Source organism: Rattus norvegicus, chromosome 1, assembly GCF_021556685.1.
Source record: "Rattus norvegicus strain SHRSP/BbbUtx chromosome 1, alternate assembly SHRSP_T2T, whole genome shotgun sequence".
Lineage (NCBI taxonomy): Eukaryota > Metazoa > Chordata > Mammalia > Rodentia > Muridae > Rattus > Rattus norvegicus.
This window is the reverse complement of record NC_141534.1, coordinates 176,877,629-176,892,107: the sequence shown is the minus strand read 5'-3', so window position 1 is coordinate 176,892,107 and position 14,479 is coordinate 176,877,629. Positions and strand designations below refer to the sequence as shown.

General features: G+C 42.6%; 1 protein-coding gene across 2 annotated transcripts in view; it reads left to right on the top strand.

Annotated features, from left to right (window-relative positions):
• Dennd5a (DENN domain containing 5A) overlaps positions 1-14,479 on the top strand; it is a 65,749-nt gene that overhangs the window by 38,833 nt on the left and 12,437 nt on the right. For both annotated transcript variants that reach the window (XM_087559617.1, NM_001107546.2), the window contains 7 exon segments: positions 592-807; positions 1,224-1,458; positions 3,598-3,748; positions 4,890-4,983; positions 6,205-6,336; positions 10,681-10,833; positions 12,900-12,984. In XM_087559617.1, the coding sequence (XP_087415743.1) occupies positions 592-807; positions 1,224-1,458; positions 3,598-3,748; positions 4,890-4,983; positions 6,205-6,336; positions 10,681-10,833; positions 12,900-12,984 (1,066 nt within the window).

The following is a 14,479-nucleotide window of genomic DNA, read 5'->3' as shown; positions in this document are numbered from 1 at the left end:
CAGCTATTTCATTTCCCTTTTATTTTGTAAAGTACAGCAGATTAAAAAAAGTTAATGCCACTTAAATAGAGAAATATTTAGGGAGATTAAAAATCTCTCTCTCTTTTTTTTTTTTTTTAAAAAAAGAACAATTCTTGAAAGGTAAGAAAGATAATTTCCCCTCAACCCTTCAAAGAAAGAAACCAAAGAAAGGTAGCATCCGGAGCAGGTGAGAGCCAGAGCTTGGCCCAGGCCTCTCCTGCAGGGGAGGGTTCACTCCTTTTCTTCCTTGGCTGGACTGCACTCAGCACAATGACTGCACCTCCACTTAGCTTGTTGGACACCTTCAGATTGAACTCTTTTCTCCACTTCAGAATCTCTCCTCTCCCCACTTCCCTTTACTTCCTACCTAGTTGCCAGGTAAGTTTCAGCTGCTTAGCTAAATCTTTTTAACTTCTAGACGGCTCCCTTTATATTTCTTCTCATTTTTACTTTAGTTCTCACATTCTTACTGTTTGCTGCCAAGTCCAGTGGGGAAAAATCGGATGAATTGTATTTCTTAGCATAAAAGTATAAATGTTCATACCCACCCCCCCCCTTTTTTTTTTAAAGCTGGAAGTTCGTGAAGATCCCAGTAGCAATAAAGATTTCAAAGTTCAGTGTGATGAAGAAGAACTCAGGATTTACCAGCTAAACATTCAGATCCGGGAAGTTTTTGCCAATCGCTTTACCCAGATGTTTGCCGATTATGAAGTGTTTGTCATCCAGCCCAGCCAGGATAAGGAGTCCTGGCTCAGCAACAGGGAGCAGATGCAGAACTTTGATAAAGTGAGTGAGCCCTGAGGGGAGGCAGAGCGCTTGCAGCTTGCAGCTTGAGGAAGTGACTGCATATGACATCACTAGAGAAGTCCAGGACAGAGGCAGGACTACAGTTAGGTGGTTTATCTCTAGCCCAGTGCCCCTCCCCTTGTTTTGATTTTGTTTTGCTTTGCGGTCCAGGAAAGGACTCTTCCTCTAGGCAGGGGTGTTTGTGTAGTTGACTGCCTGGGCTGGCTGTGTCAGAGTCTCGGGAAAGTGACTTTTATGAGAATTACCAAAGGGGAGGAGGGTTGTGGTTGGCTTTTCATAAAGACATAGGATGCTTCAGAGAAGATTTGTCCCACTTCAACCCTGGGTATTGCCTGTGATTGTCAGGGCTGCTCTTCACTTCTCTGTTGTTGACCACTTCTGTTTGGTTCTACTAGGCGTCCTTTCTGTCAGATCAGCCTGAGCCCTACCTGCCCTTCCTCTCAAGATTCCTAGAGACCCAGATGTTTGCATCTTTTATTGACAACAAGATCATGTGTCACGATGATGACGATAAAGACCCTGTCCTCCGGGTCTTTGACTCAAGGGTAGACAAGATCAGACTGTTGAATGTTCGAACACCTACTCTTAGGACATCCATGTACCAGAAATGTACCACTGTGGATGAAGCAGGTAAGGCCTTCTTGGCCTCTGGGACCTCATTGGTAACATGTTCTTTTTCCTCAACATGTATGCTTTTCTCATATTTTGCCTTTGTGTATATTATTGCATGGCCTACAGTGTTCTTTCCTATTATTGATTGATTGATTGATTGATTGACAGGGTCTCTATACCTCTAGCCATCCTGAATTCACTGTATAGACCAGGCTGGCTTCAACTCATAGAGCCCCACCCACCTGCTCGCCTTGTCACAGAGACTAAGGCGTGCGTCACTGTGCTTTGCTTCCTTCCTTGTTTTGTTTGTTTTTTGCTTTTTTTGTTTTTGTTTGGTCTGGAAATTGTTTTTGTTTGTTTGTTTTTGAGGCAAGAGTCTCTCTTGACTGGCCTAGAACTGCTATTTAGTCCAGGCTGACTTTGAACTCCTGCCTCTCAAAATCATTTTTAAAATCAGGATTCCCCATCCTTTTCATTCCCCATCACATGAAATGGCAGTATTGGAACAGCTGAGGACTGTGAAACTGGAGGTCTGGTCACTCAGGGCTCTACAGATCTGCTGTAAGAGGGAGGCAGTCTGTTCTCAGCCTTTCTGTAATCCATGTATTGAGTCAGAAGACGTAGTGTCATGGGTCTATTGGAGTATAGGGTTAAGCTATGGAATGAAGTGCTAACCAGCCCTCACATTAAAGGCTTTGTCAGAAGAAGTCCTGGTATCACCTGCAGTTTGTTTCCAGAGCACCAGAGATCTCACTGCAGACACTAGAGCAGTCTTCTTGCCACTGGCCGTATGTCCCTAGCCTTTGGAGCTGTTCTAGACCCTTTCTAGGCTTCTTTGTGTGCCCCCAGGGCAGTTAGCTGAGTCATTTGGAAGAATTTCTTCATCTATTTCTAATTCTTAGGGATTCCTGTCCTTCACTGCCCAGGAGACAGGTTTGTTTTCCTGTTGGTGTGTATTTCAGGGAGGAGGGTAAAAATCAATCTTTTCACTTTATCTTGGTTAGAAGTGAGAGTAGTTATATCTTAAAAAAAGGGGTTGACAAAATTTTTTCCTTTTTATTTTACATGGGATTCATTGCTGCTATCCTGTGGAACCATCTTTAATTCAGAGAAAATATTTTGTCAAAGTAAACAAAAATACTTTGAATTATTTATATATTAATTTGTCTAATTTTTGAAAACAAAAGTCATAGTCAGCTTTACCCTATTTAAACATAAATTTTACATTTAGAGATTGAAAGATGTAAATGAAACCTTTCAATAAATTGCTTTTCAGTCCACTATATTTTCAAAGGTGATTATTGAGCCCAGAGAAAAAGCTGTAAGCCATGAACTATGTTTTCTAATAGATAAAAAGAATGTTTAGATTATTAGCAAAGCAATATTATAAGACATATCTTTACCTAGTTGAATTTTTTTTAAAAAAGATTTATTTATTTTATGCATGTGAGTACACTGTAGCTGTCCTCAGACACACCAAAAGAGGGCATCAGATTTCATTACAGATGGTCGTGAGCCCCCATGTGGTTGCTGGGAAGTGAACTCAGGACCTCTGGAAGAACAGACAGTGCTCTTAACCGCTGAGCCATCTCTCCAGGCCCCCCCAGTTGAAATTTTATGTCTGCTCGCCAGTGGACTTGGACACTTACACTGTAATTAAATGGAGTCAGGTATAGATTTTGCCAGGCTTGGCATAAATGATGCCTGCATTTAATCTGTGCCTCTCAAAATGTCATGATAGTAAACTATTACTTAAATCATTCTTAATGAGACTGTTGAGTCAAACTTGAAATCACCAGTTACCCAGTGTCAGAAATAGTATGAATTTAGTTTCGTCTATCAGTAGCTGGCTAAATCTTGACAGCTAACTGTTCAGCTGGTATGATTATATAAGAAAATAGATATTCACACATTAATGCCATATGATGTTTTTTCCTCCTATGACATAATTCATAACTTGTCTTTTTTCTGTAATTCTTACATCAGTTGTTGCAGGAGTTTGGACTTCCCAAATAGTTTTGTTGGGTCATATGACTCAATACATATCTGAATATCATAATGTATATGTTTTTAATGTAGAGTAAATAATGGAAAGCAACTTGATACATGAGTTTATACTAAAATTTCAACTTGAAATTTTTTTGAAATCTCACTCAGAAAAAGCAATTGAGCTACGTCTGGCAAAAATTGACCACACTGCAGTTCACCCTCATCTTCTTGACATGAAAATTGGACAAGGAAAATATGAACCTGGCTTTTTCCCTAAGCTACAATCAGATGTACTTTGCACCGGGCCAGCCAGCAACAAGTAAGTAAACCCTAGAGATTCCCCAACCTGGCCACCAAGCACAGTCGTCACTGACATCCAGAGTCTAAGCTAGCATTGGTATACACGAAAGACTTCGGGGTTTTTCCTTAGTGTTTTGTTTTATGTGTATGAGTATTGTGCCTGCGCCAGTGTCTGTGCACCACTTGTGTGCCTGGAGTCCAGAAGAAGGCATAGATCTCCTTGAGCTGGAATTGCAGATGCTTGTGAGCTACTATGTGAGTACCAAGAATTGAACTTAGGAAGAAAGGTCAGTGCTCTTAACCACTGAGCTACCTCAGTATTTAAAGAATTTTAAAAACAAGTATAGATAAGATCTATGTAGATGTCTTGTTAGCTTTGTCTCCACTGTACAAATTGGGTAACTCTTGCAAATTGGATATACCCAGGATTTTCAAGCAGCCAGGCAGCAGATGGGTTAAAATGACCTCCTAGGGGTTGGGGATTTAGCTCAGTGGTAGAGCGCTTGCCTAGGAAGCACAAGGCCCTGGGTTCGGTCCCCAGCTCTGAAAAAAAGAACCAAAAAAAAAAAAAGACCTCCTAACTGAACCCCATCTAACAGACAGCTATCTAGTATTTTGTCCTTAGAAGGCAGTATTGGAAATAACAGGGGCCTGACTGAAGCTGGGCAGCTTGGGTGGATAGTTCTTCCCCAGCCAGCTTTGTATCTACATGTGAAGTTTTGGTGGATATTTCAAGACAAATGAGCAACTTACTCCTTGGAGGCCTTCTCTCTTTTGTTCAGTCACTTAGTTTTTAGCTACTCATCCCCACAAACTTCGCATTGCCTCTGTGGCTTTCTGTGCTCACCATTGGCTCCCTAGACATTGGAGTTTTCTTGTTAGTTGGCCTTAGTGGATTTTCTTTTCTCTTCTTTTCTTTCTTTTTTTTTAATCTCAAGACATGGCTTCTCTTTGTAGCTCCAGCTGTCCTCTGTCCTGGAACTTGATTTGTAGACCAGGCAGGCCTCGAACTCAGGAATCTGCCTGCCTCTGCCTCTTGAGTGCTGGAATTATGGCTGTCTTTTTTATCTTTTGAGACAGGGTCTCACTGAGTATACCAGGTTGGCTTAGAACTAACAGTGTAGTGAATATTCCTAACGGCCTCTTTTTGATATTGTCAGGTGGACAAAAAGGAATGCCCCTGCCCAGTGGAGGCGGAAAGACCGGCAGAAGCAGCACACGGAACACTTGCGCTTAGACAATGACCAGAGGGAGGTAAGATGCCTTGTGAATGACAAGGAGCCCTCCTTGTGTCATGCTGCGCTCCCTCTGTCATTTTCTTAGAGCTTAGTAAGTTGTCCCAGCAGTGACCTCTCTCTGTAGAAGAATTCAAGGTTAGTTCTAGAGAGCATAGTGTGTTTTTCATGACAGCTAGCCCGATGATCTCTAGTTCTGTTACTCAGTAAGAATTCCAGAAGATGCCAGTCTGAAACTTGCAGAAATAAACACCTTTAAAATTGGTGCTTTTTTGTTTGTGGTGCAGTAGGAAAGGAACTAATTTTGTTAAAATAAAATGAGCTGGGGTCAGTGCTGTGACTCTGACTCTGGACTTTTTCCTGGACTTCTCTATATCTCAGGTGACTATGATCTTTAGTTTTCATTGCCAACTTGACACAATCCAAAATCATCTGGGAGGAGTCCTGGGGTTGTGTCTAGATTAGGTTGGCCTGTGAGTGGTCTGGGGACACTGTCTTGATTACCTTAATTGACTTGGTTAGTCTCTTGCCCTTGGTGGCACCGTTCCCTGGACAGTTGATGCTGAATTGTCTAAGAGTAGAGAGAGCGAAGTGAGGACCAGGATGCTGCACCCTTGCTTTGCTGATTGCAGATGCTGTTAGCTCCCTCAAATGCCAGCCGCTGTGCTCCCTGATATGAAGGGGGATGGTGTCCTTATTACTGTTCTGTTGTGCTGAAGAGATACGACAACTAAAGCAGTTCCTATAGAAGGTAGCAGGCATGCCCAGCCTGTGCATTCTGCCTGCATGTGTTGTAGCAAACCTACAAATGCAGCCCAACATAAAACAGTGAATGTACTCAAGCCATTGTAGTATCGGTTTGTTTAGTTACTGCAATTCCTAACTCCACTGCAGGCTTCTTAAGTGTAAACATCGTGTTGTAATATCAAGAATTTGGCTATGATTGCTAGTGTATTTGTGCATGTCATATGCTCATGTCTGTATGAATGCCTCTTGTGTCTTTAAATCAAAGGTAGTTTATTATATTCATGTCAATAAAACCAGAAATAGTATTATTTTGATTTTCCCCTTTTGTACAAGAATGGCACTTAAATTTTCTGCTCTCATGTATATTTGAGCCCAGGCATAGGCTAGCAAAGAAGCATGGGGTGCAGTGTCCTCCTTAGGGGCCCACCAGTACTGGTTACTGTGGTCTCTGTCCATGAACGTAAAAGGTCTTTGCTTTTTCTGATTAATGTAGAAGTACATCCAGGAAGCCAGGAATATGGGCAGTACCATCCGTCAGCCCAAACTGTCCAACCTGTCTCCCTCGGTCATTGCCCAGACCAACTGGAAGTTTGTAGAAGGCCTGCTGAAGGAATGCCGAAACAAGGTGAGCTGTATACTCAGTGAGCTGTACTCAGTGAGCTGTACTCAGTGAGCTGTATACTCAGTGAGCTGTACTCAGTGAGCTGTACTCAGTGAGCTGTATACTCAGTGAGCTGTACTCAGTGAGCTGTATATTCAGTGAGCTGTACTCAGTGAACTGTATACTCAGTGAGCTGTACTCAGTGAGCTGTATACTCAGTGAGCTGTACTCAGTGAGCTGTATACTCAGTGCTGCTCTTTCCCTTGCAGCAAAAAGGAGGTCATTGCTTGGCTCTGAGCACTCCTTGTTTTAGTTAAAAAAGTATGGGGGTGGGGGTGGGGAGAAGAGATCAGGACAGCTTTGTAAGTCAGTTCTCTTCTTACATCTTCCTGTGGGCTCTGATGATGGAGCTCAGCTCATCAGTCTGTCATGCCGTCTAACTGCCCTACTCCTTAGATCATGGGGTAATGCTGACCTTAAAAGCTTGTTACCTTAGTAGTTACAGATTGTTTGCATATGTGGAAATGTTTTTGCTTCTCTGTTGTAATCTAACAGTAATTGCTTTTCATATCTAGTAGTAGCAGTTTGTGGGGCTGGAGGGATGGCACAGTGGTTAAGAGCACTGAATGTCCTTCCAGAGGACCCAGTTTTATTTCCACATGGCAGCTCACAACTGTCTGTAGCTCTAGCTCTAGGGGTTCTAACTCCCTCACACAGACACACATGTAGGAAAACACACATGTAGGAAAACATCGGTGCTGTGTAGACCAGGCTGGCATCAGACTCACAGATATTTGCCTGGCTCTGCCTCTCAAGTGGTGCCACCACTGCTGGCTAGAAAGATTTTTAATATTTAAGTTTTAAATATAATTTCTAATAAAAAGTCTTTATATAAGTCAGAGTATCATAATTTTTAGGACAACTCAGCTGATTTGTTCTCTGCTGCATCCTGAGAATTATGAGTGAGAGTAGAAGAAGCTTGGGCTGAGACCACAGAAGAGGGAGAGGGAGAGGGAGAAGGAAGAAGATGCCATGGGAGATGGATCCTGAAAGCAGGCCATGAGGACCGGCCAATTGGAGTAGGAGCTGCTCAGGCAGAATATGGTCTGCCTTTTCATCCCTGTCATTTCGCCCTTAAAAAAGACAAGAGAAGGAGAGGAAAAGGAAGGAAGAAGGAACAGGAGGGAGAAGGAGCAGGAAGAAGAGAAGGACGAAGAGGAGGAGGAATTTATGTTGTCCGTACACTCACTTGAATATCGTCAAACTTCCAGTAACCAGCCCCTTAAAGAAAACAGTCCTTCTCCATCCACACCTCACTGGAAGCCTTCAGTTGTGGAGAGCTACACTTCAGCATCCTCATCACAATGCTTTAGAGTTCTCTTTGATGGCTTCCTGTCTAGACTGCTATATTTTGGGGCAGTGAAGTGGGATCCTTTGTTCAAATTAAGCAAACTTTATTTTCTGTCAGAAAGTACTATCTCCCCAAAGTAGAGTTCAAGAAAATAGCATAGAACACAGGAAAGGATGGGGTTTATATTAACTCCCCAAACTGCAAGGCTACGGACGGGGTTCAAGAGTTTTTGGTTACATAGAAACTTGGTAGAGTCTTTCAAAATCATTTGCCAGAACATCTCATCTCAGCAGAATGGAGGTTTGGAACATGTCAAATTCCAGAAAATGGGTCAAGACATGGTCAAACCCAAGTTTTACAGAAAACAGGAATGAACTTATTTTGACCTGGTAACAAGATAGGTTCTAATTTTAAAATGGAGTCAGGCTTGTCCATCAGAGAAAGGGCCTGGCTGCCAAGCGATCTAATTCTACACATGTATCATGTCACTCAAGCACACACACACACACACACACACACACACACACACACACTCACACACATGATGGACACATATATGAGCACTACTCAAATCTTAAAAAAAAAATTAGAATACGCAGGACATGGTGGTGTTCAACCTTTAATCTCAGTACTGAGGGGAGAGGTGGGCGACTCTCTGAGTTTGAGGCCCATCAGGTCTAGAGAGAGCCCAGCAACAAGTAACAACCACCCACATTATTTTATCAGAAGTGATATTTTAAATTTCAGATTTGTTCAACTTTAAGATTTTATTGTTTATTAATACTCTAAGGTTTATTTTACTTAGTATGTATGAATACTTTGTCTGCATGTAGTCTTTGCATCACATGTATGCCTGGTTGATGCCTAAGGAAGTGGTGAGCCTACATGTGGGTGGTGGGAATCAAACCTGAGTCGAGAGAGCAACAAGTTTTCTCATTCACTGAGCCAACTTTCCAGTCCAAGATTTTGTTTTTTAAATATGTGTGTGTATCTGTTTGTGTTTGCCTGCCTGCGAGTGCCCTCGGAGGGTATCAGGTCTCCTGGAGCTTGAGTTAGAGGCTATTGTGACTGCCAATGTAGATTCTGGGACTAAGCTCAAGCCCTCTTTACAGGAGCAGTGTAGGGTCTTAACCCTGAGCTGTGTTTTTCCAGCCCCCCAGTTTAATTTATTTAGTTCATTCTAAGTTACTTGTGATTTTCACCTTTCCTGCCATTAAAAACATTTTTGATACATTTCTTTTTCTTTTATTTTTTTTCCTTTTCTTTTTTTCGGAGCTGGGGACCGAACCCAGGGCCTTGCTCTTGCTAGGCAAGTGCTCTACCACTGAGCTAAATCCCCAACCCTCTTTTTATTTTTTTTATTTATTTTTATTTATTTATTTATTTATTTATTTATTTTATTAATTTGAGTATTTCTTATATACATTTCGAGTGTTATTCCCTTTCCCGGTATCCGGGCAAACATCCCCCTCCCCCTCCCCTTCCTTATTGCCCTCCCCCCATTGCCACCCTCCCCCCAACAGTCTAGTTCACTGGGGGTTCAGTCTTAGCAGGACCCAGGGCTTCCCCTTCCACTGGTGCTCTTACTAGGATATTCATTGCTACCTATGAGGTCAGAGTCCAGGGTCAATCCATGTATAGTCTTTAGGTAGTGGCTTAGTCCCTGGAAGCTCTGGTTGCTTGGCATTGTTGTACATATGGGGTCTCGAGCCCCTTCAAGCTCTTCCAGTTCTTTCTCTGATTCCTTCAACGGGGGTTCTATTCTCAGTTCAGTGGTTTGCTGCTGGCATTCGCCTCTGTATTTGCTGTATTCTGGCTGTGTCTCTCAGGAGCGATCTACATCCGGCTCCTGTCGGTCTGCACTTCTTTGCTTCATCCATCTTGTTTAATTGGGTGGCTGTATATGTATGGGCTACATGTGGGGCAGGCTCTGAATGGGTGTTCCTTCAGTCTCTGTTTTAATCTTTGCCTCTCTCTTCCCTGCCAAGAGTATTCTTGTTCCCCTTTTAAAGAAGGAGTGAAGCATTCACATTTTGATCATCCGTCTTGAGTTTCATTTGTTCTAGGCATCTAGGGTAATTCAAGCATTTGGGCTAATAGCCACTTATCAATGAGTGCATACCATGTATGTCTTTCTGTGATTGGGTTAGCTCACTCAGGATGATATTTTCCAGTTCCAACCATTTGCCTACGAATTTCATAAACTCGTTGTTTTTGATAGCTGAGTAATATTCCATTGTGTAGATGTACCACATTTTCTGTATCCATTCCTCTGTTGAAGGGCCTCTTTTTATTTTTAAAGGATTATATATTTACTTTATGTATGAATACACTGTCGCTGTCTTCAGACACACCAGAAGAGGGCATCAGATCCCATTATAGATGGTTATGAGCCACCATATGCTCATATGGTGCTGGGAATTGAACTCGGGACCTCTGGAAGAGCAGTCAGTGCTCTTAATCACTGAGCCACCTCTCCAGCCAGTTGATACATTTCTTGAAAGATTTCATGTTCCTCAGTCATCTTGACATTGATGTTGTTACATATTTATAATAAGCATTTGCAGATTTTTATCTGAAATTATTCTCAATAACTTCTTGCCTCCTTGAGAGTTTTATTAGATTTATTTCTATGGTATATGTGCTTGAAGGTTTGTCCAGTACTCTTATTTAAGCCATGAGAATCGGGGAATAGCCGAGATGGGCATGAGCAAAGGATTTTATTCAACTCTTTTCATCTCATAAAGGCAAAGGTTTGAATCCCTTGTAAGGAATGATGAGTAATGAAATCCCTTGCTAGGATCACTTGCTGATAGCTGTGTGTTAGCCTCCTTAACTGAACTTTGAAAGCTTGTGTTCCTATAACCTGATCCACATGACTATACAGTGTCCCTGGGCTTCTTCACCTCAACCTTCCTAGCCTAGCACATGTGCCACACAGGCTGCCACAGCTCTCTACAGTAGTGTGTGGTTCTACCCACTGTGGTGATCTATCCTACTTACCCATTCATTCCTAGACCAAGAGGATGCTGGTAGAGAAGATGGGTCGAGAGGCAGTGGAGCTGGGGCATGGGGAGGTGAACATCACCGGTGTGGAAGAGAATACTTTGATTGCCAGCCTCTGTGACCTTTTGGAAAGGATCTGGAGCCACGGGCTACAAGTAAAACAGGTAAACCAGTCTTGCCTCTGGTTTCACTACTAGTCTCCCCATAGCAGTGGTTCTCAAACCTTCCTATTGCTGCAACCCTTTATACAGGTCCTCGTGTTTAGTGACCCTTATTAATTTAGTTTATAAATTAATTTCATTACTACTTCATAACTATAATTTTGCTACTGTTATGAATTATAATATAAATATCTGATCTGGCCGGGGTAGGGTATCAAAAGCTAAACAAATGTGAATTCAGCTTTTTTCTCCCTTATAATTAAATAAGGTTTATACATCTATGTTTTTTAAACCTTTAAAAGTGGCAGAACGTGGTGGTTCACACCTTTAGTCCCAGAACTGAGGCAAGAAACAGGTGGGTTTGTGAGTTCAAGGATAGCCTGGTTTATAGAGAGTTCTAGGACAGCTAGGACTATACGGAGAAACCCTGTCTTGAAAAACAAGATTAAACAAACAAAATGGCATTTTTCTTGGAAGTAAGTTGCAAGTCAGCTTGATGGGTCCTCTACTTTTGGCCTGTTTGGAGGTAGAACAGAGAGAGACTGAGGTGAGGCAGTACCAGCCATCGTTAATTTACAGTCCTAGTAGAAATGAGGCTCTTACTGACGGCTGGTCATCTGAAGAGCTGAGAAGCCGAGTGTTTGGTCCTTGCCACATAAAACTCTAAGAATCTCCTTGTTCCAGTGGTGTGCTTTTCAGTGGTAGTCATAGCACCCATCTTTTATTCTCATGGACTTGTTCTGAAGCAAGGTCTCATGCAGCCCAGGCTGCTTTGTACTCCATATGTACTCAAGGGTAGCCTGCACCTCCTGGGCCTCCTGCCTCCACCTTCTAAGTACAGACATGTACCACACCTGGTTATACAGTGCCAGAAGTCAAATCCAGGGTTTCGTGTATGCTAAGCAAACACTCTACCACTGGATCTAATTTTCTTTTTTTGTTATTGTTGTTTTTTCTTTTTGGTTCTTGTTTGCTGTTTGAGACAGGGTTTCTCAAGATAGCCTTGGCTCTCCTGGAACTCTGAGCTCTGTAGAGCAGGCTGACTTCAATCGCAGACATGCAGCTGCCTCTGCCTAAGTGCCGGGGTTAAAGACAGGGACCACTACACCTGGCCCTACCTATTTTTTTTTTTATATTAATTTATTTTGTGTGTGAGAGAGAGAAGGATTGAGGAAGAAAGTCAGCAAACAACTTGCAGGACTCCTTTCTGTTTCTGTTGCTTGGAACACAAGGATTGAACTTTCCTTTTCCCACTAAGCCATCTTGAGTAGAATGGCTTTGAACTCACTGTATAACCATTACTATGTTGATTTACCACTGAAGATGGAGTTTTACTCTACAAGAAGGTAGGCTGTATGCAGCTACAAGGATGAGATAAACTATAAGTCAGTATACTAGACCCCTGGCATCTGGAAAGCCAACGTTGTAATTGCTGGCACATAGCTAGTTTTCCTTTTTGCCAAGGCACAAGTTCAAATAACATTTGGGAGTCTGAGTTAAGGTAGCAATCTGCCCCTTAATGACAGCTCAATTGGTCACCCACAAACTGGTTTCCTTTATAATCATCCTTCAAGATGTTATGACGTGTGTGCATGCGAGCAGGTAACTCTGTGTGTGTGTGTGTGTGTGTGTGTGTGTGTGTGAGAGAGAGAGAGAGAGAGAGAGACTGTGTGTGTGTGTGTGTGTGAGAGAGAGAGAGAGAGAGAGAGAGACTGTGTGTGTGTGTGTGTGTGTGTGTGTGTGTGTGTGTGTGTGTGTGTAGGGGGGCAAGAGCTGACCTCCAGCAGAGCATTTAGAATTTGTCTTATTCATGGCTTCTTACCCTCTTGAACACACTCTCCTTTGTGTGCTAGTTGGGAATCATTTCAGCCTTTGCTATCTTCCTTCTGTCTCTCTGTCCGGGTTTAGTAGAGGATGTATGTATGTCTGTACTTTGGGTGTATTTGGGGGAGTTGAAACACAGCGTTTTTAGCAAAAATTGTTTTTTTTTTTGCTAGTATTTTTAGCAAAAAATTGTTCTTTGCATGTTGAACATCGTAAGAGTTGTTTCTCCCTTCCATTGCTTCCAGGGGAAGTCAGCTTTGTGGTCTCATTTGTTACATTATCAGGAAAACCGGCAGAGAAAACTCACATCAGGAAGCCTCAGTACCTCAGGTAAGGTGGCTTGTGCACTTGTGCAGATGTCTCAGCTCACTTTCCTGCCCTCCCAAAGCGATCATCATGATTCCTTTGTGCAGGCCAGTGAAGCTTTTACTCAGAATGCTTTCAGTTTTAAAAAAAATAAAGCACTGGGCTGGAGAGCGATGGCTCAGTGGTTAAGAGCACTTGCTACTCTTCCTTCCACGGGACCTGGGTTGGAAGGAAGCTCCCACATGGTAGCTCACAGCATTTATTGCTCCAGTTCCAGGGTACCCTACACCCTCTTTTTGCCAGGCACAAATTCAGTGCACATACATGTACACATGCAGGTAAAGCACTTAGTAGAAATGAAAGAAAAATATTTTGATTAAAAAAAACTTGCTCATTGTTCTTCCAGAGTTCTGTTCCTAGCTCCATGTTGGGTAGATCACACCCTCACAACCATGTGTAACTCATGCTCTAGAGGATCACACACACACACACACACACACACACACACACACACACACACACACACACACACCCTTGCTGAAACAGCATCACTGGCACCACAGTAATGCTGTTCTTATTTGATCAGTAAAAGTAAGCAGCCTAATTTGACTTCAAAAATGGACTGTAAATTAAAAATAGAAAAGTGAAACTAGGTTTTACTATGGTCCTGGTGTTTGCAAGAAGTTGCTGCTGCTGCTTCCCCTCCTCCCCTCTTCCTCTTCCTCCTCTTCCTCCTTCCCCTTCCCCTCCTCTCCTCTTCTTCCTCCTCTTTTTCCTCTTCCTCTCTTCTTCTTCTTTTTCTTTTTCTCTTTTTTTTTCTTTTCTTTTTTTTTTTTTTGGAGCTAGGGACCGAACCCAGGGCCTTGCGCTTGCTAGGCAAGCACTCTACCACTGAGCTAAATCCCCAACCCCTCTTCTTCTTCTTCTTCTTTTTTTTTTTAAATTTCTCCGACATGGGCATAGAGGCCATAACAGGGCATAGGTCCCTGGATCTGTAGTTAGAGCCAGTTGTGATCCACCATGTGGTTGCTGGGAATTCAAATTCTGGTCCTCTAGAAGAGCAGCCAATGCTCTTAACTGCTTAGCCTTCCCTCTAGATCTCCCCACCCCCACCACACAAAACAAAAGCAAAAACAAAAACAAAAATATAACCTGGAGTTTGTCGGGACTCCAAGGACAACCTAGTTCATCTTCTTTATGAGAAAAATAATGAAGTCTCAAAAGAAATGAGATTGTTCTAAGGTCATGCAGTAAGTTAATGAAAAGGAAAAGGGTGATGAAAGTGTCTGTGTTAGAAGCAGATCTCCTGTCTACTCATCTAGGGTCCCTTATGCGGTTCTCAAGTGCCCCTTCCCATACATGCTACATTCACTGTCTCCCTTTACTTCTTAACTACGACTCTGTACCATCCTGTCTTCCTTTCAAGCCTCTTGCTTGTCTGGTCCTTCCTTCTTCTTCCCTTCTTTCCCTCCCTCTCTTCCTCCCTCCCTCTGTCCATCCGTCCTTCCTTCCTTCCTTC